Consider the following 13,770-nt stretch of genomic DNA (forward strand, 5'->3'; position numbering starts at 1 on the left):
CCAATGCAGCATCAAAGCAATACCTGACCTCTCAGATAGACGTAAAGGTTCCCAGGACACTAGGCCATTTCAAAGACGAGTGGAGGAGTTCACCTGGTGTCCTGGCTGATATTTTTTCCTCAACCAACAGCATTAAAACAAATTATCTGCTCATCCACCATATCATGTTTGTGGGATATTGCTGTGCACAAATTGGCTGCCGCGTTTCCAACATTACAACAAAAACAACTATACTTCAAAAGTGCTTAATTGGCTGTAAAGCATTTCGGGACATTGTGAAATATGCAAGCTCCTTTATTATATGGAATCAAAAGGCTGGCAATTGATCAAAAACCACCACCATCGGTATACCAGCCAAAAAAACGCTAAGATTATTAAATTAAGACTGACAGAAAATTAATCAAAAAATGGGGGGAAAATCCAGGAAAAAATTGGTGTTGTACACGGATTCTCAGCGGAAAACCTGAACCTCATCAAATTTAGACCGAGGCTGCAAGTTGGGCCTAAGGAGTGGGGGGAAACACACACAAATATCTTTTAATAAAACAAAAGATTAAAAAATCGGAAAACATTCTCAGGACTCTTTTTCACTGAATGGCAGCAAAAAAAATTTTTCAATCTTTAAACTTGCCTTTTTTGGCAGGGTTTCATACCGACCGCCGAGCTCCGGTTGGTTTCTCGTGGGCGTTTATTTTCTCCTCACTTATGGGTTACCGCTGTGACCAAACTTGGGTGGTGGTGGTTTTTCCGGCGGTGCATGCTGGTGCTCTTCAATGAAATTCCCGCCGGGTGGTTTTCCGCCGAAAACAAAGAATAATGCCGAAAAACTCGGTGGATATGCTCACCAAATTCCAGCCCATAGAAAAATCACAACGCAGGAGGCCATTCAGCCCATCGTATCTGTGCCGGTCGAGAAAGAGCTACCCAGCCTAATCCCACCTTCCAACACTAGGTCTGTAGTCCTGTAGGTTACGGCTCTTTAAATGTGATGAAGATTTCGGCCTCTACCATCCTTTCAGGCAGTGAGTTCCAGACCCCCACCACCCTCTGGGTGAAATTTATTTTCCTCATCTCTCCTCGAATCCTTCTATGACTACTTTAAATCTATGCCCCCTGGTTATTGACCCCTCTGCTAAGGGAAATGGGTCCTTTCTAGCCACTCTATCTGGGCCCCTCAATTTTATACACCTCAATTAAATCTCCCCTCAGTCTCCTCTGTTCCAAAGAAAACAACCCCAGCCTATCCAATCTCTCCTCATAGCTAAAATTTTCCTGTCCTCACAACATCCTCATAAATCTCATAGAAAACATAGAAAATAGGTGCAGGAGTAGGCCATTCGGCCCTTCGAGCCTGCACCACCATTCAATAAGATAATGGCTGATCATTCCCTCAGTACCCCTTTCCTGCTTTCTCTCCATACCCCTTGATCCCTTTAGTAGCCATAAGGGCCATATCTAACTCCCTCTTGAATATATCCAATGAACTGGCATCAACAACTCTCTGCGGTAGGGAATTCCACAGGTTAACAACTCCCTGAGTGAAGAAGTTTCTCCTCATCTCAGTCTTAAATGGCCTACCCCTTATCCTAAGACTGTGTCCCCTGGTTCTAGACTTCCCCAACATCGGGAACAATCTACCCGCATCTAACCTTTCCCGTCCCGTCAGAATCTTGCATGTTTCTATGAGATCCCCTCTCATCCTTCTAAACTCCAATGTATAAAAGCCCAGTTGATCCTGTCTCTCCTCATATGTCAGTCCAGCCATCCCGGGAATCAGTCTGGTGAACCTTCGCTGCACTTCCTCAATAGCAAAAATATCCTTCCTCAGATTAGAAGACCAAAACTGAACACAATATTCCAGGTGAGGCCTCACCAAGGCCCTGTACAACTGCAGTAAGAGCTCCCTGCTCATATACTCAAATCCCCTAGCTATGAAGGCCAACATACCATTTGCCTTCTTCACCGCCTGCTGTACCTGTATGCCAACTTTCGATGACTGATGAACCATGACACCCAGGTCTCGTTGCACCTCCCCTTTTCCTAATCTGCCACCATTCAGATAATATTCTGTCTTCGCATTTTTGGCTCCAAAGTGGATAACCTCACATTTATCCACATTATACTGCATCTGCCATGCATTTGCCCACTCACCTAACCTGTCTAAGTCACCCTGCAGCCTCTTAGCGTCCCCATCACAGCTCACACCGCCACCCAGTTTAGTGTCATCTGCAAACTTGGAGATATTACACTCAATTCCTTCATCCAAATCATTGACGTATATTGTAAAGAGCTGTGCCCTCTCTCGTGCAATCACATCCTTCCTGTAATGTAGTAACCAGAACTATATGCAGTACTCAAGCTGTGGTCTAACTAATGTTGTATACAATTCTAGCATAACTTCCCTGCTCTTGTATTCCATGCCTCGGCTAATAAAGAAAAGCATTCCGTATGCCTTTTTAACTACCTTCAAGGATCTGTGTACATAAACTCTAAGGTCCCTCTGTTCCTCCACAACTCTCAATTTTCGCCCATTTATTGTGTATTCCCTTGCCTTGTTGCTCCCCCCCAAATGCATTACCTCACACTTCTCAGGATTGAATCCCATTTTACACTTTTCTGCCCAACTGACCAGTTCATCAATATCTTCCTGTAGCCTGGAGCCTTTCTCCTCTCTGTAACCACACGGCCAATTTTTGTATCATCTGCAAACTTCTTTATCATGCCACCTACATTTAAGTCTAAATCATTAATATATACACCACAAAAAGCAAGGGACTGAGCACTGAGCCCTGCGGAACCCCAATGGAAACAGCCTTCAAGTGGGAAAAACACTCGTCAACCATTACCCTTTGCTTCCTGCCACTGAGCCAATTCTGGATCCAATTTGCCACTCTCCCTTGGATCCCATGGGCTTTTACTTTTTTGACCAGTGTGCCATGTGGGACCTTATCAAATGCCTTGCTAAAATCCATATCGACTACATCAAACGCACTACCCTCATCGACCCTCCTTGTTACCTCAAAATATCAAAATGTGTCATTTTTATTTGTTCATTTAAAACCAGTGCAGGCATTACCTTTAACGAGGGTTTGTCCATGGTTTCATCTAGGGATCGTGCTCCTTTTATATTTACTTCTGAAATGGCGCATTTCATCACAGAGGGTGGAAAAAATGGGGCTCGTTTCCAGAGGTTTGTGGACCTAAGCTGCCTGGCATACAACATCATCCGACAACGCACGCAGCTCCTGATGAATCTGCTGGAGCTGGTGAGAGCGAGCAGGCGCATTGAATTTGTTGAGTTGATGAAATATCAAGGTCCCCAAAATTCCTGGGTTCAGGGAGAGCGGAGAAAAAGATTTCTGCCTGGGTGTAGGGAGGGCATGAATTGGGAGCAGAATTCCTCCATGTTTAAAGGTCTCTTTAAATTCTGGTTGATGGCAAGAGGTTCTTCCACCCGTGCCCCTGCCCCAAGGGGGCATGTCTGGGGAGTTCCTGGGCTACCGGAGATCCTGCCCAATTCTTACCTTGTAAGACATCAGGGGAATTCATGGCATCTGTGAGCTGACGGGACTCGTGCTAACAGCCTTAGAAGCCTTTACTGGGGAGAAGTGGGGATCGATACCTTCCCAAAGGAGCAACAAACGAAGGCTGGGAATTTCCTCGGAGCTGCTCCCGATCCGCCGCCGTAACTTCACTGGAAGTGCAGAGGAAACCCACATTTACTTCTAGCAAAGTTACTGCAGCGGAGTGGAAATTCCGGCCCAAGAAGTAACGTTCTTTGGGCCTGACCAGGCCCGCTGTCCACCGACAGAGAGATGGTGCTGCTCCAGCATTCTGAACAGCGCTTCAAGGCGGGCACCTCCAAATTGCTCCTGCAGGTGCGATGTTCCCTACCCGGCCATTCAAACGGCCCTACCTCGCAATTTGGGAGTGGGGGCTATCCTATGGACAAGGGCAGACTGGTTCTACACTGATGGTGCGGGTCCCTGGGAATATCAGCCCTCTAGTAACATAAGTCAGCTTGTTAAAAACACTGGGCAATGTTTGGGACACACAGATACTGTCGGACCTGGCACGAGGGTGCAGGTTCGACTACCTGGCAGTTAATGGTCTGCTAGTCTGTATAACTGCGGAGAGGAGAGGAGGAAGTTGGGAAGAATGGGGATAGATGAAGCTCCAGACCAGGGCAACGGACTCCCCAACCTTCCACTGAACAATCATAATGAACATGGGGAGATTTTCATCTTGCTGCCACCCACTACTGGGCTGAAGAGCAAGGGAGGGGCTGGCAACTGATAATTGGGTGTAACCTGTTGCAACATTGATACCCAAGGCCCACCTGATGCAATTTTCAGATGGGTCTGTAGGGGGCAAATGGACATAAGGCTGCAAATAGAGGTCCTACGATTGTAGTAGGACCACCGATCTCAGGTACAAATGGGTGGAGTGTGCTGTACCATGCCTTGGGTGGCCTAACCAGTGCCTCAGAACTGGTCATGGTAGATGCTGCCACCTTCTCCACAGCTGGAAGATTAAAGCATCCCCATCATGTGACTGTGGAGCTCCGAAACAGACCCTGGAGCACATTATTGATCACTTCCCTCAGCAGAAATGTGTTATTGATTCATGGGATTAAGAAATATGGCATGAGTTGCAAATCTCCAGAATTTGCTGGTTGATTTACGCCGCTCCGCCATTTGCTTTGTACAAAATGCATCTCAACTTTAGCCTCCCCTTATGGACTTGCTGGATTTGCACATTTTTTACCCATTAAACGTGCCGTGGAAAATTAAGTCTAGCAATTAACAATGTGATCATTGTTAATGACTGCCAATCAACCTCTCTGGCCCAGAAAGTGAATAATTTTAATAGTTGAGTCTCATTCCTTCAGGTAGTAAATTGTTGTTGGAGATTTTCTCTCTCTTAATCCAATCTTTCTTTGCAACTCTTTATTTCTCTTTCTGTACCCGATTTGATTCTAATTCACCCCCTTCACCATTGTTCCTCTGTTTCTTTCTCATTGATTAAGGAGATATACTGTTAGTCCTGTCATTCACTGAGGTCCCAGATGCCTCGTTGTCCTTGCCACACTGTTCTCAGCTCACACTTCCAGCAAGTTAGGGCGCAAATTATATTCGAGCCGAAGGGTGCAGGGAAAAGTCTAACTAACTGTGCACACCACGAGATGTCCCACTCCAGCAAGCTCAGGCCCAATGTTCAGGCCCCACCAGGCCCAAAGAATAATAAAGATTCATGGATCGAGATTGGATCAGACAAATGAAGGCCCTGGACACCTCTTGGCGACAGAAGAGAAAAATGGCATAATTCCAGCATCCCACAGGCCACTGTGCGCACAGAAGTGGTATTGTTTGTAATTAGTGTTTGTGACGCTATAATTTAATAATAACAGATCTTCCATTCTTGTCTGTTTCAGATGCTGTCAGCTGGACTTCCTGAGCTGGCTGAAGTCCAGGACCTGAAGTATGTTTACAATAACTTGCGTCCAAAGGACTCTGATGCACAAGCCACCTCTTACTTCACAAGGTTGAAAGCTGGGCTTTTGGTTCTTGCATTAATTTTCCTACTAATCCCAGCTCATCGCATGCCTAAATTCAACTCCATACTTTGAGTAAAATGAGTTTGTACCATAGGCCGCCAAGCTAAATTGTAGAACTGCATAACCAGTAAGCTTTATAATTAACACAGTGAAATGGCAGATAAATGGAGCAAAGAAAATGGTCAATAACTGGGACCCAAGTGTTCAGGTCTTCTAGGATCACATGACAGGAATCCCCTTGAATCAATTATGCAAATGAAGAAGGAATGCTGGGAAATATGCGAAAGAATAAATGTTGTGTAGATGTGGATTATGCAAATTCATGCTTTGAGAACTGTCTCAGGAGAACTGAATCATTGGGACTCAAGTACACTAACTGGAATCTGCAGCAGTCTGTTACAAAGTGGAGCCCTCTGTATAAGGGGAAACAGTAGAAATGCAGTGACAATTCAGGGCTAAATATTACATTTCCATTGCTGTAAAAATCATGATCTGTGCATTTTAATGCGATCCACATTGTATGGGTAATCAACCATGGGTGAAGAGCCATTTGCAACTCTTCTGTAGCTAAAATGCCCTACCCACAGATTCGGTCCTGATGCGATAATGCAGATTAATAAAGGACCCAGTCAACTACAACAGAACAGGCAACTTTCCTTCCATTTACCATATATATTTTGAATTAATTATAACATGTTAACTATTTACGACTGAGTGTCTAGTAAGTGGTGTCATCCTAAGTTTGATTTAACTTACCACTGAAAATTGAGATCCTAAACTCGACTGCAGCAAATGCCAGGATTTGTAATAATCTGTACCAGGCCATTTGCAACTTAAAATCTCTCCGGTGAACAGGAGTCAATGCAAAAGATTAATATTTATTTATCATTGACAGCACTGAACAGAATGCATAAAATTTAACTGAAGGCTCAATGCATAACTAGAAGTAAAATCCAGGCCAGTGCTGTGGGAGATGTTCTTCCTGTAGAGCTGGAAGTGTTTATTGAATGTTGAGCATGTTTAACTTTCTATAACACTGACCAGTGAAATTGATTTCTTTCACCTACAGCTTGATAAACGAAAGCCTGAAAAGTCTGCTTGTGAAAATGAATTTTGTCGCCCATAATTTGGCACAGATGAAACTTGCAGGCCAAGATGTCCAGCCAAGCCTGTCCTTTGCACCGGAAAAGCACACAATACAGACAGACAGCCGAATAAGTAGTGCATTGGTGTGCGGTTATGAGAAGAAAATTGTCCCTCATAAGGAGTATGTAAGTACTATGGAGATTGAGGCGTGCGCTTAATAACTGGGTTGAGAACACCTATAGTTAAAAGACGAGACTTAAAGAATACTGGAATTTGGAAAATTGACTAAGTCTTTCTGAGAATACCTCACACTTATCGATTTAAAAAAGAAACTATGTACTCTCTATGTTTCCCACCGATTAGAAAATCAAGATAGATTTGAAGGATGCAGTTTTCCAGGTCCTGCCCCCGTCTCAGAGCCTCGACAGGCGGTGCAGGTTGTAGAAAGTCCACGAGCCCGATTCAAGGCGGCTCCTGAATTTTCACTCCAGGCCTTTGTCACGGGAGGTTTGTGCCAAGAGTGAAGTTTTGTGAAACATCCCCTTGTACTTTTAAGTAGGTTTGCAATCCTTGCCTCGCTCTGCGTTTAAAACGATCTCATTTCTATTTATGCATGCAAATTCAGCGGCTTTATTTGTCGCGTTAGCCGTGGCACTGAGAATTTAATTTTCTTTGGCATTCAGGTTCAAATGTGGCTTCTTGGTAAAGCTTATTCTGAAACTGGTTCTGTTGCCGTTTTAAGCTGAGACAGAGGCTACAGAGTGTATTATCCACAGGTTGCACTGCAGCAACTCACCAAGGCTTCTTCAACAGCCCCTCCCAAACCCGCAACCTCCCCTACCGAGAAGGAAAAGGGCAATGGGTGCATGGAAAAACCACCATCTCCAAGTTCCCCTCCAAGTCACGCACCCTCCCAATTTGGACATATATCGTTGTTCCGTTCTCATCACTGTGTTAAACTCCTGAATTCCCGACCTAACAGAATTGTGGGAGCACCTTCACCACACGGACTGCACCAGTTCAAGAAGACCCACCACCACCTTCTCAAGGGTAACTAGGGATGAGCAAGAAATGACCGCTATGCCAGCAACAGCTATAGTCCCCAGAATGAATTTTTTAAAAAGGACACGTGTCGCTTTTCCACCGAGACCACCAGAGACCGGACACATACTCTAGCTGTGATGGTACGCCACTCAAATAAGCATTCAGATACCAGGCTGGCACACTTTATGTTCTTTCTGTTGCCAATGTTCTCCCATTTGCCTCCTTGATGAGTATGGCTCCATGAGCAACAGTCGCTCTTAAGTGCCTTGCCGAAGTGGGATCATCCATGAGGGACCTCAGTAACAGGCCATTTGATTGCCAACCCTGTCCTCGGCAGTCACCCGTGCACACAATGCCCTATCTAGCAGGTGTGTCCCTGAACTATACTGGGGATCTCCGCTCCGCGCCCCCTGCCCCACCACTCCCATTCCCCGCCCGGTGCAGGGGCACTGCGGCCAAATGTAGCACTGCTGCCATTTCCTCGGCCGAGATCAGCCGCTGTGGCATAGACTGGCGATCGAACTTGGAGCCATTCCAACCTGTGTGAGCCACCACACCACATGACTAGTTTATTGGCTTCAGCCACCAACAGATAGGGTTGCCAACTCTCCTGGATTGTCCTGGTGTCTCCAGGAATTGGAAATTAATCTCCGGACATGGCTGTGAGCAACACGGGAGAAAGATCAAAGGCACATTAAAGAAAATCATTGTTTTTTACATTTTCTTTGAACAACTTCATTTATTAGTTGCAAAAACATTAGCGATGGGGAGCAAAAAGGCTGTTTGATTAACAGTTAAGATGAATCCAATTGGATAACAAAGAGTCTGTTCGCTTTCCAATTGGCCGTGGGAAGACAGCGCGCCTGGAGTTGGACTCGGGGCAGGGTGCTTGTAGGTGGACGGTCATGTGATGAAATCTCCAGGGATATGTCCAACCAGAGCTGGCAACCCTGCCAGCAGAGCGAATATTATTCACAAATTGTTCACAATATCTTTTTGGCATAAAACTTCAAATATATTGGGCCTGAAATCCCGGTTCTGGGCTTCCCGCGGGCAGTCGCCTGAAAAGAAGAATAAAGATGCGCACCTACCTTGTGCTCGGCGCCCATCAGCGATTGCAGTTTTAGGCCTCTTCTTGTGCATCGGAGCGTGTTCACGTCTTGTAGGTACATAACTGGAGCTGGAGTCACGTGGGCCTGGACACCCAATAAGGTAAAGTATTCTCATTCATTGTAACAGGAGCTCTGTCACTCCGTGTTCCGATTATTATCAGAGAACCACCACACCCCCCCAAACACCCAAACACAACATACAAAATAAACAAAACACCTCGCATATTTAACATTAATTGAAATTAAAGTTAATGAAATGTTTTGGAAAAAATATATATATTTTGTTTGTTTTTTTAAGTGTTTTAATTAGGGTTTAAATAAACTTGCCTTAGTGGACAGGGTTTTTAACATAAAAATAAGTTTTAAAATGTTATTTTTATATATTTTAAAACTCTTACACTGGTAAAAGTAGGCTGTGCACCCACTTTTGCCAGGCGCAAGAGATTGAAGGACATTCGCTGGGCAAGAGATAGGCAAATAACGCAGTCTTGCCCGTGCCGATGTCCTTCTCCCGAAGATGCGGAGGATCTGTCGAGCCAGATCTTAACAGAACGGAAAAGCTGATTTTTGGCGATGGCTCCCCGGGTCCGTACACACTCCATATGCACCCAATGAGGCCGCGATTTCAGGGCCGTTAGCAATATTGCACCCCAACACAGCTGAAAACTTGGAAGTAAGCTGATATGATGCGCATTAATTCCACTTACATAGTCCCGTATTTATTGAACCTCTCAGGAACACAAAAGGGCGCATTTTCCTCGCAGGCAAATCTTAAACCTTTCTGACTTGGCTTACGATTGACCCAGTAAATTAATTAGATGAGGAGCTGTACGCTCCAGTGCGGTGTTTTAGAAAATATATTTTGCCTTTTAATACATCTGGGGACTCTGGAAATGCAGTTATTTTGCAAAGAGACCTCACTCAGCAAGCTGAGCAGTGCTGATAACTAACTGGAAAAGGCACAGAGGCCTGGAAGGTTGCATTTTATCAACTTTTAAATGGCTTGAGAGTGCTGCTTGTCAGACGTGATAAACTCAGTAATGAGCATCTATGCTGAGATCTTGGAATATATCGTGCAAGGCTCTTGCCACTCAATTATTCAGCTTGAAATCGTACAGGAATAATCTACTTAAATTTCCTGCCTATCCAGCAACTAGTGCATCTGATCTCATTTTAGTTTTACAAGATACAAGTGGAACGAGAAGGGCAGAGTGAGGCGACCTTCATCGAAAGAAGCTTCAACCAATTTGGCGAACTCAACAAACAGCTCCATTGCTGCTTTCCAGCGTCGGAGTTACCAAGGTAAGGAAGGTCAGGACGCTCCTTAACTCCAGCTCCGTGATGTACAACATGGAGGCATCTCCTTTAAGGTAGCACCCTCTCCATCTCCACCATATCAGTGGAACTGCTACTCACAACCCACACCCCTCACCATGTCAGTGGGACTGCCCATCACCCTCTCCCTCCACCCCCAACTTGACAGTGGGACTGCCCCTCATCCACCCCTCCCCCCCATCCCCATCCTGAGAGTGGGACTGCCCATCACCCCCCATTCCCCACCCTGACAATGGGACTGCCCCTCATCCACCCCTCCCCCCCCATCCCCATCCTGAGAGTGGGACTGCCCCATTCCCCACCCTGACAGTGGGACTGCCCCTCATCTACCCCCCCCCCCCCCATCCCCATCCTGAGAGTGGAACTGCCCCTTACCCCCCCATCCCCACCCTGACAGTGGGACAGCCCCTCCCCCTCTATCCCCACCCCATTATTATTAGGCATCACTTTGAAGATCTAACTGTGTGATGCTTTGGCACATGATGCACTGTAGTGTTAAAGTGCAAATAAAATAATGCCACCGTGGTAAAATGGCAATGAAGAAAGCCCAGAGAACTAATGTTTTGGAGGGTTCTGTCGAATCATTGCTGTTTCCAGGTGTTTTCGCAGGGTCCAGTAAGGGGCGAGACTTCCTTCTGCCCCTTACCTGAGCACCCTGTCATAGGGAGCCTGGCCAAAGACAGGACAAACTGAGAGTTCCCACGCCCTCACCCTACAAGGGAGGTGGCATAAAATATGGGACCTAGAACACCGAGAGAGAAAGGAGCACGCCAGCATCCAATCCCAGCACCATCCAGGTTGGGATCAGGGTCTGAGCCCCTAAGGTTCAGGGGAAACACTTTGTTAAATTAGGAGAGGCCTGGAGGGTCCCTCAGTTAGATTTTTTTGAAAGTGGGCGATGGCAGCAGCAACTCCCTTCACCAGCTGGCCACTTATGCCACACCATGTGGCCCGTGCCCTCCAAGCACCAAAGATCAGCTTTCTATGGCCGTGTACCCTGACTCCGTGTACCTCTGTGGGGGCCAGCTGCCATGGGGGTGGGTGGGCACACCCCAAAACCTACAGCAGGCTCCGCCCACTTTCAAGGCCGATATAGTTCGCAGGTAGGTTCTTTAACTCTGACAGCCCTAAACTTAGAAAGTAGGTGTGAAAGTGTTGCATCCCACCCCTTTCCTGGCCAGTGCTTGGATCCAATATGGGGGCTATTTTCTCTTTTAGAAACCGTGGCACTAACCTTGCTGCTTTTTGTTTAACATTTCTAATCATTGTCACTGAAAGAATTCCTTGGGTGTTTCCACTGGGTGAGTTCACGCTTTCGGATTTTATAAGCCTCAGCAGTGGAAATTTGTCCATTTAAGATGTGCCTGCAGTTGGGATTATTTCACGCCACCGGTGGCTGAGCAACTATTTAACCAGTTAAGTTACAGCCAAGGATGGCAAAGCAGCTGTGGATTTCAGGGGGCTGTAGGGAATTAAACAGAGCAACGAATTTGCACACCCCTGTTCACTGACTTGGCCCTTTCCAGATTTTGGAAAGAGTAATTTATAAATCTGTGGCAGTGGATCCGAAGGATTTGCTTTCATGTGTCATCAACCTGTGAGTTTTGAAATCCGAAACAGTCATTCACAATTTAACTGTTCAAAAACCGTATGGTGGAGTAGTTTGTATTGAAAATTATATTTAAATTTATTTCTTGTTCCTGGCCTTATTTGAACTTGGAATGATTTATTTAAATATGCAAAGCTTGAGATTTTTGCTTTTCCACAAGGAAGGCAAAAACAGCCAAGTGGTGCATGAGAAGGACGATTGTAAACCAACACGCTAGTTTATTTTACATTGAAAACATGACTGAAGAGAACACTGTTCCCCCAAAGATTTACACACTTCTTATCCTTGAAACAATAAAAGAATAAATGGTGCAAACGTATGAGAGTAAGCTTGCAGGGAACATAAAAACTGACTGCAAAAGCTTCTATAAATATGCGAAGAGAAAAAGATTAGCGAAGACAAATGTAGGTCCCTTGCAGTCAGAATCGGGTGAATTTATAATGGGGAATAAAGAAATGGCAGATCAATTGAACAAATACTTTGGTTCGGTCTTCACTAAGGAAGACACAAATAACCTTCCGGAAATACTAGGGGACCGAAGGTCTAGCGAGAAGGAGGAACTGAAGGAAATCCTTATTAGGCAGGAAATTGAGTTAGCGAAATTGATGGGACTGAAGGCCGATAAATCCCCAGGGCCTGATAGTCTGCATCCCAGAGTACTTAAGGAAGTGGCCCTAGAAATAGTGGATGCGTTAGTGGTCATTTTCCAACATTCTATAGACTCTGGATCAGTTCCTATGGATTGGAGGGTTGTAAATGTAAACCCACTTTTTAAAAAAGGAGGGAGAGAGAAAACAGGGAATTATGGGCCGGTTAGCCTGACATCAGTAGTAGGGAAAATGTTGGAATCAATTATTAAAGATGTAATAGCAGCGCATTACAAAAAGGAGACAAAAGCAAAAGACAGAAAGGAGACGAGTAAAAGTGGAGGGCAGAGAAACCAAAGGCAAAAAATAAAAAGGGCTACTGAATATAAAGGGGCTGCAGGAGGGGGTCAAAACTAAAAATCATGGTTTAAAAACTAGGATTAAAACACTCTACCTAAACGCACGCAGCATTCGAAATAAAGTAAATGAGTTGACGGCACAAATCATTACAAATGGGTATGATTTGGTAGCCATTACAGAAACATGGTTGCAGGGTGGCCAAGACTGGGAATTAAACATACAGGAGTATCTGACGATTCGGAAAGATAGACAAGAAGGGAAAGGAGGTGGGGTAGATCTGTTAATAAAGGATGATATCAGGGCAGTTGTGAGAGACGATATTGGCTCTAATGAACAAAATGTTGAATCATTGTGGGTGGAGATTAGAGATAGTAAGGGGAAAAAGTCACTGGTGGGCGTAGTTTATAGGCCCCCAAATAATAACTTCACGGTGGGGCGGAAAATAATCAAGGGAATAATGCAGGCATGTGAAAAAGGAACGGCAGTAATCATGGGGGATTTTAACCTACATATCGATTGGTCAAATCAAATCGCACGGGGTAGCCTGGAGGAGTAATTCATAGAATGCATACGGGATTGTTTCTTAGAACAGTATGTTACAGAACCTACAAGGGAGCAAGCTATCGTAGATCTGGTCCTGTGGAATGAGACAGGAAAAATAAACGATCTCCGAGTAAAAGATCCTCTCGGAATGAGTGATCACAGTATGGTTGAATTTGTAATATAGATAGAGGGTGAGGAAGTTGTGTCAGAAACGAGCGTACTATGGTTAAACAAAGGGAACTACAGTGGGATGAGGCCAGAGTTGGCTAAAGTAGACTGGAAACACAGACTAAACGGTGGCACAATTGAGGAACAGTGGAGGACTTTTAAGGAGCTCTTTCATAGTGCGCAACAAAAATATATTCCAGTGAAAAAGAAGGGTGGTAAGAGAAGGGATAACCAGCCGTGGATAACCAAGGAAATAAAGGAGAGTATCAAATCAAAGACCAATGCGTATAAGGTGGCCAAGGTTAGTGGGAAACTAGAAGATTGGGAAAATTTTAAACAACAGCAAAGAATGACTAAAAAAGCAATAAA

The 13,770-nt window shown here is 45.0% G+C and overlaps 1 protein-coding gene across 13 annotated transcripts in view; it reads left to right on the forward strand.

Annotated features, from left to right (window-relative positions):
- Window positions 1-13,770, forward strand: part of LOC139278603 (phosphatidylinositol 3-kinase C2 domain-containing subunit gamma-like) — a 261,681-nt gene that overhangs the window by 184,778 nt on the left and 63,133 nt on the right. For all 13 annotated transcript variants that reach the window (XR_011596318.1, XR_011596319.1, XM_070897571.1 and 10 more), the window contains 4 exons: window positions 3,110-3,266; window positions 5,435-5,544; window positions 6,627-6,828; window positions 9,977-10,101. Coding sequence is in view for 11 of the 13 variants with exons in the window: in XM_070897571.1 (XP_070753672.1) it covers window positions 3,110-3,266; window positions 5,435-5,544; window positions 6,627-6,828; window positions 9,977-10,101 (594 nt within the window). In the remaining 2 variants the exon portion in view is untranslated. The remainder of the gene's footprint in view (window positions 1-3,109; window positions 3,267-5,434; window positions 5,545-6,626; window positions 6,829-9,976; window positions 10,102-13,770) is intronic.

Source organism: Pristiophorus japonicus, chromosome 13 (genome assembly GCF_044704955.1).
Source record: "Pristiophorus japonicus isolate sPriJap1 chromosome 13, sPriJap1.hap1, whole genome shotgun sequence".
NCBI lineage: Eukaryota > Metazoa > Chordata > Chondrichthyes > Pristiophoridae > Pristiophorus > Pristiophorus japonicus.